The 16,122-nt window shown below is 42.2% G+C and overlaps 1 protein-coding gene across 1 annotated transcript in view; it reads right to left on the bottom strand.

Annotated features, from left to right (window-relative positions):
• Window positions 1–14,263, bottom strand: part of LOC109910552 (TOG array regulator of axonemal microtubules protein 2) — a 52,071-nt gene extending 37,808 nt beyond the window's left edge. Inside the window, exons 1-5 of the mRNA XM_048597268.1 lie at window positions 14,135–14,263; window positions 8,552–8,796; window positions 8,245–8,420; window positions 7,083–7,156; window positions 4,718–4,858 (exon numbers count right to left, since the gene is read on the bottom strand). Coding sequence (XP_048453225.1) covers window positions 4,718–4,858; window positions 7,083–7,156; window positions 8,245–8,420; window positions 8,552–8,796; window positions 14,135–14,159 — 661 coding nt within the window. The 5' untranslated portion in view covers window positions 14,160–14,263. The remainder of the gene's footprint in view (window positions 1–4,717; window positions 4,859–7,082; window positions 7,157–8,244; window positions 8,421–8,551; window positions 8,797–14,134) is intronic.
• Window positions 14,264–16,122: the final 1,859 nt, after the last annotated feature.

Genomic DNA, 16,122 nt, shown 5'->3' with positions numbered 1-16,122 from the left:
GCCTCCCCCTCTCTCCCTATTTATTTCAGAACCCCCTTCCCCTCCCCCATTTCTGATGAAGGGTCTAGGCCCGAAATGTCAGCCTTCCTGCTCCTATGATGCTGCTTGGCCTGCTGTGTTCATCCAGCTCTACACCTTATTGTCTCAGATTTTCCAGCATCTGCAGTTCCTACTATCTCTGACACAGCCACCTGGCAACTACTTTTGTCTGTGTCTGTTATTTAGAAGTCAAATTAGCTTTCTTTACAAAATATATGCTATTAAAATGGAAATGACAAATGGAAAGGACAAGGGGAAATCTATAGAAAAATGCTCATCATTGTGTACCTAATGGTAATCAAAGATTGACAGGCAAAAGGCAATGGAATAATGGGGCTCTCTTCAAAGATGAGATGTATAGGTTACAGTCAAGGCACATTCCCATGGCAGGGGAATATATATGGCAAAAATATTCACAGTTCCCTTGTGACAGTGGAGATAGAGAATAAGAAGGAAAAATCATGGGTGAAAGGCAAGTGTCAAACCGCTATCACAGTCAAGAACTAGAAGAAATATAGAAGGGAAAATGAAAAAAATGAGAACACAAGTAACAAAATTGAAAATTACAGTCAGTAAGGTCACAACGAAGAGCTCTTCATTTAGCACACTGACTTACAAAAAAACTTTAACCGGAAAAGACAAAGGACAAGATTATAATATCACAGGGTGTAGATGCTAGCAGAGGATATGAAGGCATAAGTAGAGAGATGAAAACACTGACTACCCACATAGCTAGCTTTCAGCAAGAGAAAGTTAATTGCATTGAGCAACAATAGAATGCATGCAGATGGAGAAAAAAAGTGTGTTGTAGACAACCACAAGCACAAGTCCACAGCAAAAGGAAATGAACTGCGTTCAAAGGGTTGTAGAGAGTTGAATCACTGAGAAAAGATGTGCAGAACAAAGCAAGGTGATGGTAAATGAATTCTCAGAAAGAAGCAACAGGGGCAATGAGCAGGAGAAAGAAGCAAAACATCTGTAACCTTGACAATGGCGATCAGTTATGAGAACACAATAGATATGGGAACCATACAATTGCAAGAAATGTAGCAGATCCCATAGAAAAAAATTCTCAGTTAACCTAAACAAGAAGGTGATACTGAGGGTTGAAAGTAGAACACCTAGTGAAAGGCAGTCTCTGTTTAGATGCAAAGGAGCTCTGATGTGAATGCCCACAAAGTGTTTTGATGTGACTTCTGTATACTTTGGAGATTGAGTATTATGTCACTATTGGTCCAGCGATGAAAGCAATGGTTATCAAGGTCACGTCTTTTTATTTTGATGTTTTTTTAAATTGTGGACTGGACATGAAAAAGGACTGTTTTACAACAAGGGCTTGCGAGTGTTGTTGCACAGTCTGAAAGCAAATAATTTTATATTCGTTGTCAACTTTGTTTGCACAGCTATGGGTTACAGCTGGTGTTTGCAGATGAACTGGAGCTAAATAGAGCCAGTATGATGATTCTTCAAAATCCTGAAGAACCTGTGTTTTCTAGAAAAGCATCATGCCAGACTCAAAATGTTAACTCTTCTTCTCTCTCCACAGATGCTGCCAGACCTGCTGAGTTTCTCCAATATATTCTCTGCTTTTGTTTCAGATTTCCAGCATCCGCAGTGTTTATTTTCCTTTTAGCCAATTATGCAATTGTTTTCTGGGTACCTCAACAGCTTAGGATGGAGAGACGCTTTCAGACCACAACCATCTTAGAAGATCTCTCTCGACACTGCAGTAAGCCACTTTAAGCCTGAATAAAACCAGTTTATCTTTCCTTCAGTAGTTTCTGCAAGTTGTGACTTTTAATTAATACATCAGAGATATTCTATATGTGAACCAGCCACCCTGTACCTCTTGCAGATCAGTGGAAGTGTCCCAAGAAGCAGCATTTTGACCATCATAATATCATAAGAATCATTTCATCAGATCCCGTGAACAATGAGGGAGGACATAATTGCTCTGGAGCGAGTGCAGAGGAATTTAAAAGAATGTCGTCAGGACTTGAAAATTTCTGAGAAAAGATTGGATTAGCTAGAGTTGGTTTCCTTAGAACGGAGGCGGCTTATGGATGACATAATTGACAAAATAATGAGGCATCTAGACAGTAGACAGGAAAGATCTGTTCCTCTAGTGTAGAGATCAAATACTGAGGGTACAAATTTAAGGTGATTGGTAGGAGGATTAGAGAGAGATACTAAAAAAAACCTTTTCCCCTAAAGGATGGCCTGTGTGTAAGATTCACTGCTTAGTGAGGTAGGAGGCAGAAACTCTCAAATCATCTAAAAAAGGTACCTGAATCCATATCTGAATCATTGTGACCTGCAAGGATATGGACCTTGCACTGGTATGTGGGATTAGAACGTGTGGCTTGCTTGAATGGAAAGCTAGGGAGCTTGGTTAATGTGGGAATTCGGTGAAGTTGGGGAAGGTGGTGTATCTTCTTTTGGAATGGACCAGTTCAGCTACTAGGAACCAGCCTGCATGTTCAGTTTCAAAACAAAATGGAAATGCAACACTATGAATCTAGTAAGCTGATCAGTGCTGGGTGGTTCCCATTAGACACTGTGTAAACAATCCGTTTAAGGACACCTATTTATAGTTCTTCTTCTGTAATTGAGAGAGTAGTAAATCTTTAATATAGGTATCTAATGCAGCTCCCAGTTTAATTATTAGGAGGGTATAATTTTCCATTGTAAGTTGAATCAGCATTTGTAAAAACAGCCAGAGTTTAGTTAAAAATAACTATTAATGTCACATAACTGATTAAATTAATGAATTACATTTATCTATTTCGTACCATTGTCTAATAGGACAAGTATTGTCCTGTACTTGTAGAATGTGGAAACTTCTGAATCAGAGGTGATTCAGGGAAAACATATCTGTAGGAAACGTTTAAAATTGCAGGATCTCCAACTCAAGGATTTTTGAATTGGAGGCTGAATTGAAGTCTTTACAATGTACCAGAGAAAGGGAGAAATATCTGGACACTTTGTTCCAGAAAACAATCACAATCCATAGAACAGGGAGGTCCAATTCCACCTGAGCAAGGGGATGGAGTGTGCGACCAGAGTGTGGCAGATAAGCTGTTGCAGAATACTGTAGAACAGAAGCCTGGAATTATCTAACAAGTTTGAGGTACTTAAATGTGTGGATGAAAGCAAGCTCTGCAAGGTGAAAGAGCAGAGTAATCAGAGTAGCATGATTCAGGAAGTTGTTTTTTTTTAAAGTGAGGGGACAGTATGAGAGGTTAGTTAATGAGAGGGGTAGCCCCTGTTCTGTGCAGCAAACAGCAGGAGTCCAGAAGGCTATGTTGTCTATCCAGTGTCAGGTTTCAGGAAATCTGGACACGATCTGAAATGGAAGAAGGATCGAATTGACATTGTCTATGCAGGTACCAATGACAATGGCCGTGTTTCACCTCACTGGAGTACCAGGCTAGAAATCAAACCCAGCTATTCCCAGAGCCATTACAACGCTGAAAGCTTTTATGAAAGTTCACAAAATCCTCCAATTTACCTGACGTTTAGACCCAGGTTGACCAAAAGCACAGACCGGGTTTCTGTACTTAACGAGAATTAAAATATATTATTAATTCTAGCTATTTAGTTTGTGCTATAAACAATTATGAACCATTAATATGTAAATACTAATTAAAACTCTGATCCCCTTATAAAACTAACCACACACACACACACACACAAACACACACAAACACACACACACAGGCAGACAGAAAAAATAAAAATTGGGAAAAACAGGAAAAGCATTTCAACACTCCTGCCCACAAGGCTCATTGAGATGTTCCTTCTGGCTTCCATGACCTGCAACTACTCGATCTTCCTTCTCTGGGAACTTTCTCTTGCTTTGCAGGAGGCACACTGCAACTTACTTGGAGGGTTGAGGAGGAAATATATCCATTGGTTTAGCCTAGTTTCCACCAGACTTTAAGCATCATCCTGACATACCTCAGAAAGCAAAGTTTGATAGGGATACTTACACCCAGCCTTTCAACCAGAGGATTATCTGTTGGATCTATACACATGGTCACAACTATCCCATCACACAAGGTATAGTAGGTAATAAGGAAGCTGCAGAATTTTGGCATTTTTTGCTGAAGGAATAAAATATAAAAGTAGGGAAGTGTTGCTGCAACTGTACAACACATTAATGAGACAGCATCCAGAGTATTGCACACAATTTTAGTCCCCTTACTTGAAGAAGGACATAGGCATTCAGAAGAGATTCACTAGATTGATTCCAGAGATGAGAGGCTTGGTTCAACAAGAGAGATTGAGTGCTTTAGGCCTATCCCCTCTGGAGTTTAGAAGAATGAGAGGAGATCGAGTTGAGGTATATAAGATGCTAAAGAAGATTGACAAAACAACATAGGAAATATGTTTCCTCTAATTTTAAATTTAAGGAGGAAAAAAGACAGTTTTTTAATCAAAGAGTTATGGAGAATGTGCAGAAAAGTAGAGTTGAGGCCAAAATGAGATCAGCCATGATCTTAGTAAATGGTGGAGTAAGCTTGAGGTGCTGAATTGTTTATTCCGCCTCCTAGTTCATTTCTTTCTGTGCTTTACGTAGATGGCATGCAATGTCAGCCAATATGGCAGTAAAAATGGAAAGCCAACCTGTTCAATACTGCAAAAGCCTGGTTATCGACATAAATATAGAGCTTACCAGTGTCCTGATGGGTTGTGGATTGAAGAATGCATGTGTCTTCCCCCAATGCCATTCCTCCAGTTATAGGGGCAGATTTCACTCGGTTCCTGCTCTGCTTAGCCTCTTTCAGTTGTGTGCTGCAGTCATCTTTAATGGCAACTGGAATTAAAAATAATTTCTCTTCCTGAGCCAATATCTTAAAGGGTCAAACTCCAACACGCTTCAATATTTAAGTTGGGATGATAGGATAAACACAAAATCATAGAAGATAGAAGCAGGAGGTAGCCATTCGGCCCTTCAAGCCTGCTCCGCAATTCATCACGATCATGGCTGATCGTCCTACTCAATAACCTAATCCTGCTTTCTCCCCATAACCTTTGATCCCATTTGCCCCAAGTCCTATATCTAGCCGCCTCTTGAACATATTCAATGTTTTGGCATCAACTACTTCCTGCGGTAATGAATTACACAAGCTCACCACTCTGAGTGAAGAAATGTTTCATCTCCGTCCTAAATGGCCTACCACAAATCCTCAGACTGTGACCCCTGGTTCTGGACACACCCACCCTGCATCTACCCTGTCTAGTCCTGTTAGAATTTTAAGTCTCTATGAGATCCCCCCTCATTTGTCTGAACTCCACCGAAAACAATCCTAACCTAGTCAATCTCTCCTCATATGTCAGACCCATCCATCCCTGGAATCAGCCTGGTAAACCTTTGCTGCACTCCCTCGAGAGTAAGAGCATCCTTCCTCAGAAAAGGAGATCAAAACTGGACACAATATTCCAGATATGGTCTCACCAAGACCTTGTATAACAACACATCCCTGCTCCTGTACTCAAAACCTCTCACAATGAAGGCTAACATTCTACTTACCTTCTTTACCACCTGCTGCACCTACACACTTATCTTCAGTGTCTGCTGCACAAAGACACCCAGGTCCTGCTGCACACTCCCCTCTCCCAATTTACAGCCATTCAGGTAGTAACCTGCCTTCTTGTTTTTGCATTTCACATTTATCCAAATTATGCTGCATCTGCCATTGATTTGTTCACTCACCCAACCTGTCGAGATCACGCTGAAGGATCTCAGCATCCTTGTCACAGTTCACCCTGCCACCCAACTTGGTATCATCTGCAAACTTGGAGGTGTTACATTTTGTTCCCTCATCCAGATCATTAAATATATATTGTGAATAAGGCAGTCACAGTGTGCTCTGATGACTTAGCAACAGCATACAATGTCACGGAGCTACACCGAACTCTGTGTAACCAGTCTCCTGGTTTTGTTATTAGTGACTAGCTGGTCAAGGTCTGCTTAGGATGTTAAGGTGGCGTGTTGTTTAAGATGGTTCAGTTGCCCCTCGAAAACAATTGGCAGACAGATTTAAGTTGGCCAGTCCTGAACATATTTGCAAATCCCTGGCTGCCCTCTGAGACTGTCAAAATCTTGGAACAGAAAATTATTTCTCACTTTTATTTGATATTAAACATTTAAGGATGGGAGTGACATAGCGGGAATGTCATTGGACTAGTAATGTAGAACACATGTTCTGGGTCATGTGTTCAAACACCACCATGGAAAATTGTGAAATTTGATTTCAATTAAAAATCCCCAATTTAAAAACTAGTCAGCAGGCAACCATGTAACCATTGTCAATTGTCATAAAAACCCATCTCGTTCATCAATATCCTTTAGGGAAGGAAATCTGCCATCCTAACCTTCTCTGGCCTACATGTCATTCCAGACCCACAGCAATGTTGTTGACTTTTACCTGCCCTCTAGTCCATTTTGGGGTGAATGCTGCCCTAGCCAGAAATACCCACATCCCATGAACAAATTTTATAAAAGGCACGTGCACTGGACACAAATATTTGCAATACAGGTAAATTGATTGTTTATGTCTCAGTCACATAAAGCCTTCCTTTGATTATTTATACCTGAATTGAGAAATTTCCCATTTTTCTTTCCTAATGACATAATGTGCCCAAAATGTGCAGCCGGCCCAGAAAGTCATTTTACACCCAAATGACAAATCAAATTATGATCCTTTAGCCACTGAAAAAACATGGAGGAGCTCTCAATGTGTGCGTGCCTACTTCCCTTCTCAGGCTTTGTGCTGAAGAGGCAGTTCTAGGGAGTTAGGAACAGGAGCAAAACACCAGTGGAAGTCTCTCACTCAGAGGGTTGTGGTTGCAAATTTGACAAGTACGTTCAGGGTGGGATTAACACAAGAGTTTTGAATTAAGCAATATGAGAATAGGGAAGCAAAGTTTACTTGAGGTAGAAGATCAATCATGAACATATTGAATGGCAGGGGGTCGTACCATATCCTGCTCCTGTGTTCTCATGTCAAAGTGCAAATGAAGGTCAGGAATATTACCTGGAGGTTGTGTCTCCTGGTCTTCAGAGTCTGAACTCAATCCTTGGACGACTGATTCCCTCTTCAAAGGAGTCCTTACAATTCCCAAACACAAGAATTTTACTCAAATGTGTGTGTGTAAAAAGCATAAATATGCAAAAGTGGTGTAAATACACTCACCCTCATAACAAAGAAAACATGGTGGAGGACTAAAGATATTTAGTTTTGGAATGATTCATATCAACACTGGGGAAGGAGGCAGAGGTAGTGGTACCAGGTTAGATAGCACTTAAATAAGTTTTAGTTCCAAAGAGTGATTGGGCTCAAAAATATTAACCATTTCTTTCCACAAACCCTGACAGACCTGAGTTTCTCTAGCACTTTGTTTTTATTTCAAACCTCCAGCATCCACAATATTTTGCTTTTCAGCGAGGTTTTAGTGGGTGGAGCAAACAGCGTGTCCATCCAAGTCTCTTTCCCATTCAATTTGATCCTGGTCTCTTTTAATCTGGGGGAGAAACTGTTCCCCTTGATAGAACAGTCAAGAATGACAGGACACTGATTTAAACGATTGACAATGGAATCAAAGGCAACCTGAGGAAAACTCTTCTTAAACAATGAGTTGTTAGGATTTGGAATGCATTGCCTGACAGTGTAGGGGGGGGCAAATTCAATTCTGGCTTTCATAAGGGAATTGAATACTTACCTGAGAAAATAATTTGGAGGAGACATAGGAAAAGCCTGGGAGTGGGACTAGTAGAATGGCATTTCCCACTCTGGCAGCTTCGACCGAGTCTGAATGCCATCAAGTCTCTAATGTTGTGTGGCTGTCTTAACAGTACAGAGCTATGTATGACTAATATACCTAAGTACATGTCACTCCAACATTTGCATTACAGCAGTTGAGTATGAGCTATGAACCACATCCAGTCCCAGAACACTGCTTTGGGAGAGAATTGTGGCAGGGACCCCATTCCCTAAAGGTATTCCTCACCTTCATGAGCACAACTATCGACTGGGAGAAAGGAAATGTAAAAAATGATTTGGGACAGTTTGCAAGTCATTCACATCAAGTTTACAGCTGAACATTGGTGTAGGGACAGGACACCCACGCACAATACACAGAGCAACAGGAAGCCCTAAATGAAATTAATATGCAGACAGTTGGTCCCCTGTCTCTTACACAATGGCATGAAGGCTTCGTGTCCTGTTGTCCAGCTGCAGAGGTCTGAAAGGTAGCGGCTGGAAGTTGATCTCATCGGAACTTGGCAACTTAAAAGATGACTGAGATAAACTGGCACCCAGCAATTTCCGCTTCTTCTCAGCGCTGCTCCGCAGTTGCTGAAGGGAGATCTTAACCTGGGAAAAGAACAGAGACTAATGGACACCCAGACAACAGGACAGCAATTCAAGTGAGGGGCTCAGGATGGCGTATATACAAATAATGAATACCTGGCAGTGACTATCGACTGGAATCTAATTCCAATTACCTCTTCAGGAATTGTTACAGATACAGCATGCCCCTCTCCAGCTTCCATAGGTGAACATCCTGGGAACTTGCCAACAGGAGCTTCTTCATTCTTATCATTTGAGGAAAGATCCTTTTCGTAGGCCTCCTTAGCTTGAGAGTTGGCCTTCGCCTCGATAGGTGGGATGGGTCGTGTGGCATTCAGGACTCGCTGTGAGGCAGACCGGGAGAGAGGGGGCTTCAAGGGATGTACAGTCTCGAATGGACCTAACAGAGAGAATGCCAAGACTGATCATTCGACATGATGTTAATTCCCAGCTTCCAAAGGAAGAGCTCATATGACTCTTATCTGTGCTGCTCTGGAATATTGTGGAAATTTAAGCTGTTTTTCCACACCTCTTTGTAAGATGAGGCCATTAACCATTAAAATTTTCAATTGGCTAAATCATCCTGAAAAACTAACAGCCTCTTAATATTGTACAACATTAATCATGAATATTTAACCCTTCCATCATTCACAGAATCATAGACTTGAATCCTCATAGTGTGGGAGCAGGCCATTCTGCGCATTGAATCCACACCAACCCTCCAAAGAGCATCCCACCCAGACCAACCCCATCCCTGTAACCCTGCATTTACCATGGCTAACCCACCTAGCCTACACACCCTTGGACACTGTGGGCAATTTAGCACATCCAATCCAGCTAACCTGCACATCTTTGAACTGTGGGAGGAAACTGGAGCACCCGAAATATACCCACGCAAACATGGGGAGCATGTACAAACTCCACACAGGCAGTCGCCTGAGGCTGGAATCAAATCCTTGTCACTGTGAGGCAGCAGTGCTAACTGCTGAGCCACCGTATTGTCCCATTGGTGGGCATGTCATCAGCTGCCAAGGACCTAGGTTCCAGTATTCCCTTTCAAAACCTTCCACCCACCTCTCTCCTTTTAAACACAGATTTAAACTTCTCTACTGCACTAAACAAATATCTTATTTATGTGTCTCAGTGTGAAATCTTGTTTGGTTATTCTCTTGTGACCTGTCCTGCTTTCCCCATCACCGTGGCGAGAGGGTATCATGTCATTTACACACTCACTGCATAAAAATATTCTCTCATATTTCCCCAGTATCTCTTACCCACAACTTAAATCCGTGTTCCCCAGACTGCCTTATTGAAAGGTGTCATATGTCTCAAAATCCTGTGCTGGTCTCCCCATGTTTAACTTCTGCTGTAACATCCCAATTCTGCCATTTGTTTCCTGCCAATTTCTGACCAGCAGTGTACCATAGAGGACACAAGGGCAAACTTCTTTGCTTTGTAGTGGGATCATTTCCACCTGGGAGGGCAGACTGAGCCACAGTCAAACATCCCATTTCAAAGACAGTGCCTCTACTGGCACATCTCTCCTGCAATATGCCCCAGGAGAGATGTCTGAGATTCCCTGCTCAAGTACCCAGATCAGGACTCGAACTTCCTAACCAGTGGTTGAATGGACTTTCTCCCCTCAAATAATGCTGATCTTGCTAATGTTGATCTCACCCAGCGCACGCCCTGTGCAATGTAACCTGTATGCCTCTGTCTAAGTCTTTTTGATCTGTACAACCTTGTTTACGATGATCTGCCTGTACTGCTCATAAACAAAGCTTTTCACTGTACTTTGATATACGTGACAATAAAATCTAAAAAGGTGCTGCACCCTGCAGCAAACAGCCATCCAATGACCTAGTCCCATTCCATAGCACCAGAATGGGAAATGCTTGACTGGAGGCCAATGACTTCAGCCACTTACAGTAGCCAATGTGGCCTTGGGCCATGGCTGGCAGTTGCTGGAGCGTTAAGGTCCTGAGAAGAATTTAAGGTCACACTTTGCTAAGGAGGCTGTGCTACTTTCCCATAAAAGTACTTATGCAGCAAGCAAAGAAAGTCAAAAAGCAAAGCAAGCACCAGCATCACGTTCCAGTTGTATTCAGGGAGGGTTTGTGAGGGAAGCAATGCAGGTTCTGGTAAATGGACAGAGAAATTAAATACACCCTCTCTGCTGAAATCAACGTGGCCACTTCCCAAGACTTCTGCCCCCAAACCAACCACCCTTCAATTAACTTCAACAACTCTGAAAAGATTCCGAAAAGAAACTCCTTTTAAAGATAGACTCACAAATGTGTTACACCTTTACATAGTGCAAAATGTTGAGGGTACTTGGTAAGGAAAGTTGGAGATTGACGAGAATGTATATCTAGTTGGCAGAGAAAATTACAGAGAGAGATAGAACTTGCATTGATGAAAGGCTGCTGAATGCACCTCTTTCACAGCCAAAGTTGTATATTTGTAGAAAATACAGCAAGTTCCCACAAATAACAGTAACCGTCTTTTTCTCCTCTTCATAAAAATAATTACTTCTATCAATGATTTGCACTACCTAAAATACTTTTATAAAAACTTTTTGAAAATATTTTAAAAATTTGTTCAGGATATGGGCTTTGCTGACCAGAGTTTATTTGCCTTTGAGAATGAAATGGTGACCTAACATTTTGAACCTCAGCAATCCACGTGGTGTAGGTAAACCAACAGTGCTGTTGGGGAGGTAGGGGCTTTGACCCTGCAACGGTGAAAGAGCATCGATATATTTCCACATCAGCTCATGGATTTGGAAGCTGTTGTCTAAGGAGCCTTGGCGAGTTGTGGCAGTGCATCTTATAGATGTGGCGCCAATCAAGTAAGCTTTATCCTGGATGGTGCCAAGCTTCTTGAGTGTTGTCGGAGCTGCATTCATTCAACTAAATGGGAAGAAATCCATCAGACTCCTGACTTGTGCCTTGTCAATAGTGGACAGGCTTTGGGGAATCAGGAGGTGAATTGCTGCAAGATTCCAACCCTAGGTCAAACAGTCCCTGGAGGATAAGACCCTACAAATATCCCCATCCTCAATAATGGGGGAAGTCCAGTACATCAGTGCAAAAGATAAGCATTCACATCAATCTTCAGTCAGAAGTGCCAAGTAAACTGATGGAAGATACCATCAACACTGCAACCAAGCAGCACTTGATCAGCAACAATGTTTTCACTGACACTCAGTTCAGGTTCTGCCTGGGCCACTCAGCCTTTTTTTTAATTCATTTACGGGATGAGGGTGTCGCTGGCTAGGCAGCATTTATTCCCATCCCTAATTGCCCAGAGGGCAGTTAAGAGTCAACCACATTGCTGTGGGTCTAGAGTCACATGTAGGCCAGACCAGGTAAGGATGGCAGTTTCCTTCCCTAAAGGACATTAATGAACCAGATGGGTTTTTCCAACAATCGACAATGGATTCATGGTCATCATTAGATCCTTAATTCCAGATATTTATTGAATTCAAATTCCACCATCTGCCATGGCAGGATTTGAACCCGGGTCTCCAGAATGTTAGCCAGGTCTCTGGGTTAACAGACCAGCGATAATACCACTAAGGCCACCGCCTCCCCTATGTGCTGTCCTGAGCATCTTACAGCCTTGGTTCAAACGTGGACAAAAAAGCTGAGATGAAGGTTACTTCCTTACCGGAGGGAGGCTCCACAAACATCCCACCCTTGATGATGATAGAATGGACGATCCATCTCTGCCTCCTCCAGAGATCCCCAGCAATTCTGCAAGAATTCCTCAGGGTAGCATTTTAGGCCCAACCATCTTCAGCTGCTTCATCAATGACCTTCCCTCCATCATAAGGTCAAAAGTCAGGATGTTTGTCAATGATCACACGATATTCAGCACCAGTTGCAACTCTTCAGATGCTGATGCAGTCCATGATCAAATACAGATCTAGACAATATGCTCCCAAGCCTGGATAAGTGGCAAGTAACATTTGCACCACACAAATGACCATCATCAATAAGGTGGTATCGATTATCTTCGATAAGAGACAATCTAAACACTGCTCTTTGATGTTCAATGGTGTTACCATCACTGTGAATCCTCCACTATCCTGCAATAACCATATAAATACTGTGGCTACAAGAGCAGTTCAGAGGCTAGGAATGTTGCAGTGAGTACCTCACCTCCTGACTGCCCAAAGCCTGGCCATCACCTACAAGGCACAAGTCAGGAGTGTGATGGAATACTCCCATTTGCCTGGATGGGTGAAGCTCCAACAACAGTCAAGAAGCCTCACACCATCCTGAACAAAGCAGCCTCCTTGACTGGAATCAGCAAACATCCACTCCTTCCATCACTGACATTCCGCAAGCAGCAGTGTGTACTATCTACAAGATGAACCACAAAATTTCACCAACAAACATTAAACAGCATCTTCCAAACTCACAACCACTTCCATCTAGAAGGACAGGGGCAGTAGATACATGAAAAACCATGACCTGCAAGTTCCCCTCTAATCCATTCACCATCCCAAATTGGAAATATATTATTGTTTCTTGAGAGTCACAATCCTGGAATTACCCTCCCTAAGGGCATTGTGGGTCTACCTACAGCGTGGTCTACAGGATTTCAAGGAAGTAGCTCACCACCAAAGGCAACAAGGGGCATGCAATGAATGCTAGCCCAGCCAGTAAGGGCCCATGTCATATGAATTAATTTTTTAAAATACTAGGTACAAGACTTCAATATTGATAGAAAAAAACCTTGGACTGCATTCAGATAGAGTGCTAAACTGGAGAATTAGTTGAACATTTTGAGAAAAGGCAGTCTGTTTGACACAGTGCCTGAGCCAACACAGGAAATAAAGATCCAAGACAGAATGTTGTCCCACTTGCACTTATTTCTCTCTCCCTCATTACAAAAGTGTGGTTTAGGAAGCCTGATAAGTTGGACATTATTTTGCATAATTGAACACCTTCGGTCCGTGAAACACAGGTCCCATTGTGTAACATGATGTGATGCTCCAGCAGGTACTAACAGTCTTGGCCATGGGCCATATTGGTTCTTACAGGCACTCAAAGCACATTGTGATCATTTACAATTATGTAGAAATTGTTCTGTGCCTTGTGTGTTAACATTATGAGAGCAGAATTGAAGGGATAGAGGGAAACAAGACAAGAACCACAGTACAGAGGAGCGTCAAGGAAAAAAGGGAAAAGGAAATTAAGGTGGCAAAAGGAAAAGAGATACTGGAAAAAAAGGAATGGCGAGGGGAGGAAAGATAAATGTAGAAAAGCAAGAAAGCGAAGGAGAAGAGACAGAAAGGAAGTGAAGAAAAGGAGGAAAGAGAAAAGGAATGAGGAAAAAAAGGAGGGGAGAAAAGAAATGACAGGAGGGTGAAAAACGGTCAGTGGAAAAGAAGAACTGAAGAAAAAGTGCAACATGTGGGGTAAGATAAACAAGAGCCAGTGACAGTGAGCAGCGAGGGAGAGGGGGAGAAGAAAGGGGCAGCGAACAAAGAGATAGAAATTTATAATGAGGGCAGGAAGATCAAAAAGAGAAACAAAGTGAGGGAGCAAAGGGAGTGAAAAACAGGACAGAGGGGGTGAGGAGAGAGTGGTAGTGAGCTGAGAGATGAAGTGGAGAAGAAAATTGAGACTGAGAAGAAAACCCAAGGGAAAGAACAAGGAAGGACAGAAGCAGCAGAGGACAGAAAAGAGGAAAGAGAAATGCCAACATTTGCAGATGGAACTTACTCTTTTGCGGCAGGATTTCTGACATTCGTCGTTTGAGTTTGTTTTTAAGTTGAAGTGTATCGAGGGAGGGATGGTCACCGTCAGTCTCTGCCTCAGCCCAGTCAAGCTTCACACTATAGCCGTGAACACGAGAAGCAGCCTGTGATCTGTTGCCATCGGGCAAGCGATAGAAATTATTACTGTCCAAAAGCCAGCCACCCACGGACTGCTGACCTCCCTCGGTGTTCTTTACAAAACAGGTTTTCTTCAGGGGCAAGTTCAGACTGGACCGAAGAATGGCTGCAGAAAACACGAGGGTTAATGGAGTCCAGAGCACGCTCTGCTCTTAAAGAACAAAAGTCACATCAGTAAACAGTGCAAACAATTCCCATCAGCTTTCATATGGAAAATAAAACGCTAGAAACACTTGGCAGGTGAGGCAGCATCGTGAAGCGAGAACAATATCATCTAACCTGAAATATTTTTCTGGCATTCAAAATTATGAAGGGTTTTCATAGAGTAGATCAGGAGAAGCATGTTCACGAGCAACAGAGTCAATAACAACGCAGGTTTATGATCATTGGCAAGAGAATTAGAAGTGGGAGATGATAAGAAGTCAATTTGTGAGATTCTGATTCTTCACTTACCTGCCTCTTGAACGTGCCCAATTTTAATTGTTTCACTAATGATCGCCATGCTCCTAGCCTACCCTCCCTATACCCATCTGACTCTCTATTTCATTTTCCTGCTTTAAAACACTTCTTAGAGCCTGTCCCTTTGATCAAATGTGTCAAATATTGCAAGTTGGCGTCAGATAATGTTTTACCATCCAGGAGACTTGGAAGGTTTCATTCTGTTAAAGGCGCTATATAAATGCAGTGCTGTTTTTAACTGATCATGTGGAATGCATTGCCTTCTCTCCCCAGCTGACTCTTGCTTTGTACATGACTTCTCCCGCCAGCAAAGTGGGTAGGTAACCTGGAACTTAACAGACAACAGAAATCTGGAATTCCTTCTTTCATAGGCCTGTGTTGGCTAGGAATATCCGAGTTTATGAAGATCATACTCACCAGAATGGCTGTGAGATTAGGCTGGCAAGAGAGGGAGGGAGTTTAACGTTGCGCTCCAGATCAGCTATGATCTAATGGCGGTACAGGTAAGGGACTAAATAGCTGACTTTTCTTTCAAATGTTCTTGTATTCCAGACAAAACAGACCATTGCCTCAAGGGCTGCATTAAACCTGGATCAGCAGTGGTGAAGGAGTGCATCTAACCAGCAGCATGGCCCTGACCCACAAACATAACAATCTTTACCTTTGCCTTTGGAGAGCCAGCCTCCTGTCTGTAAATGGAGATTAGAATCCACACTGTTGCTGCGAATAAGGGTGAGTGGTGTTTCATTATTCCGTATCCTCCCACAGTACACACTCACGGGCATCCCACACTTTCCTGATTTGGGCGAGAATATAATTGTCACAGTTAGTCTTTGCTAATAGTCAAAAAAATAAATTTTATACACTTGAAATAAAAGCAAAGTACTGGAGATGCTGTTCTGAGAAAGTGTCATTCCAGACTCGAAAGGTTAGCTTGGTTTCTCTCTCCATAGAATTGCTCCAGAACCGTCCGTTTCATACACCTCTGTTACAAAAAGAAGGCATTGACCAGGACATGAACTAATCCTGCAGTTAGATTCTTGTTATTCATATATGCATAAATAGAACATACCACATTTTACAGGGTTATAGATACAGGCCACTCAGCCCAACTAGTTATGTTCCACTTGAGCTTCCTCATTTAAATCTATCATCGTAAATCCACTCCCTTCTCCCTCATTTGTCTAGCTTTCCCTTAAAGGCAGTGATACTTGCTTTAAAAATCCAGCAGGTTCCACATTTTTGCCACTCGAAGTTTCTTCTGAAATCTCTACTGGATATCTTGGTAATTATTTTATATTGAAGGCCTCTAGTCTGAAATTGTCTGTCTGTATCCACTACTAAAATCCCGTCATT

The sequence above is a fragment of the Rhincodon typus genome, chromosome 5, assembly GCF_021869965.1.
Source record: "Rhincodon typus isolate 14 chromosome 5, sRhiTyp1.1, whole genome shotgun sequence".
Lineage (NCBI taxonomy): Eukaryota > Metazoa > Chordata > Chondrichthyes > Orectolobiformes > Rhincodontidae > Rhincodon > Rhincodon typus.
Note: the sequence above shows the minus strand (reverse complement) of the source record. Positions and strands in the feature narration are given on the sequence as shown.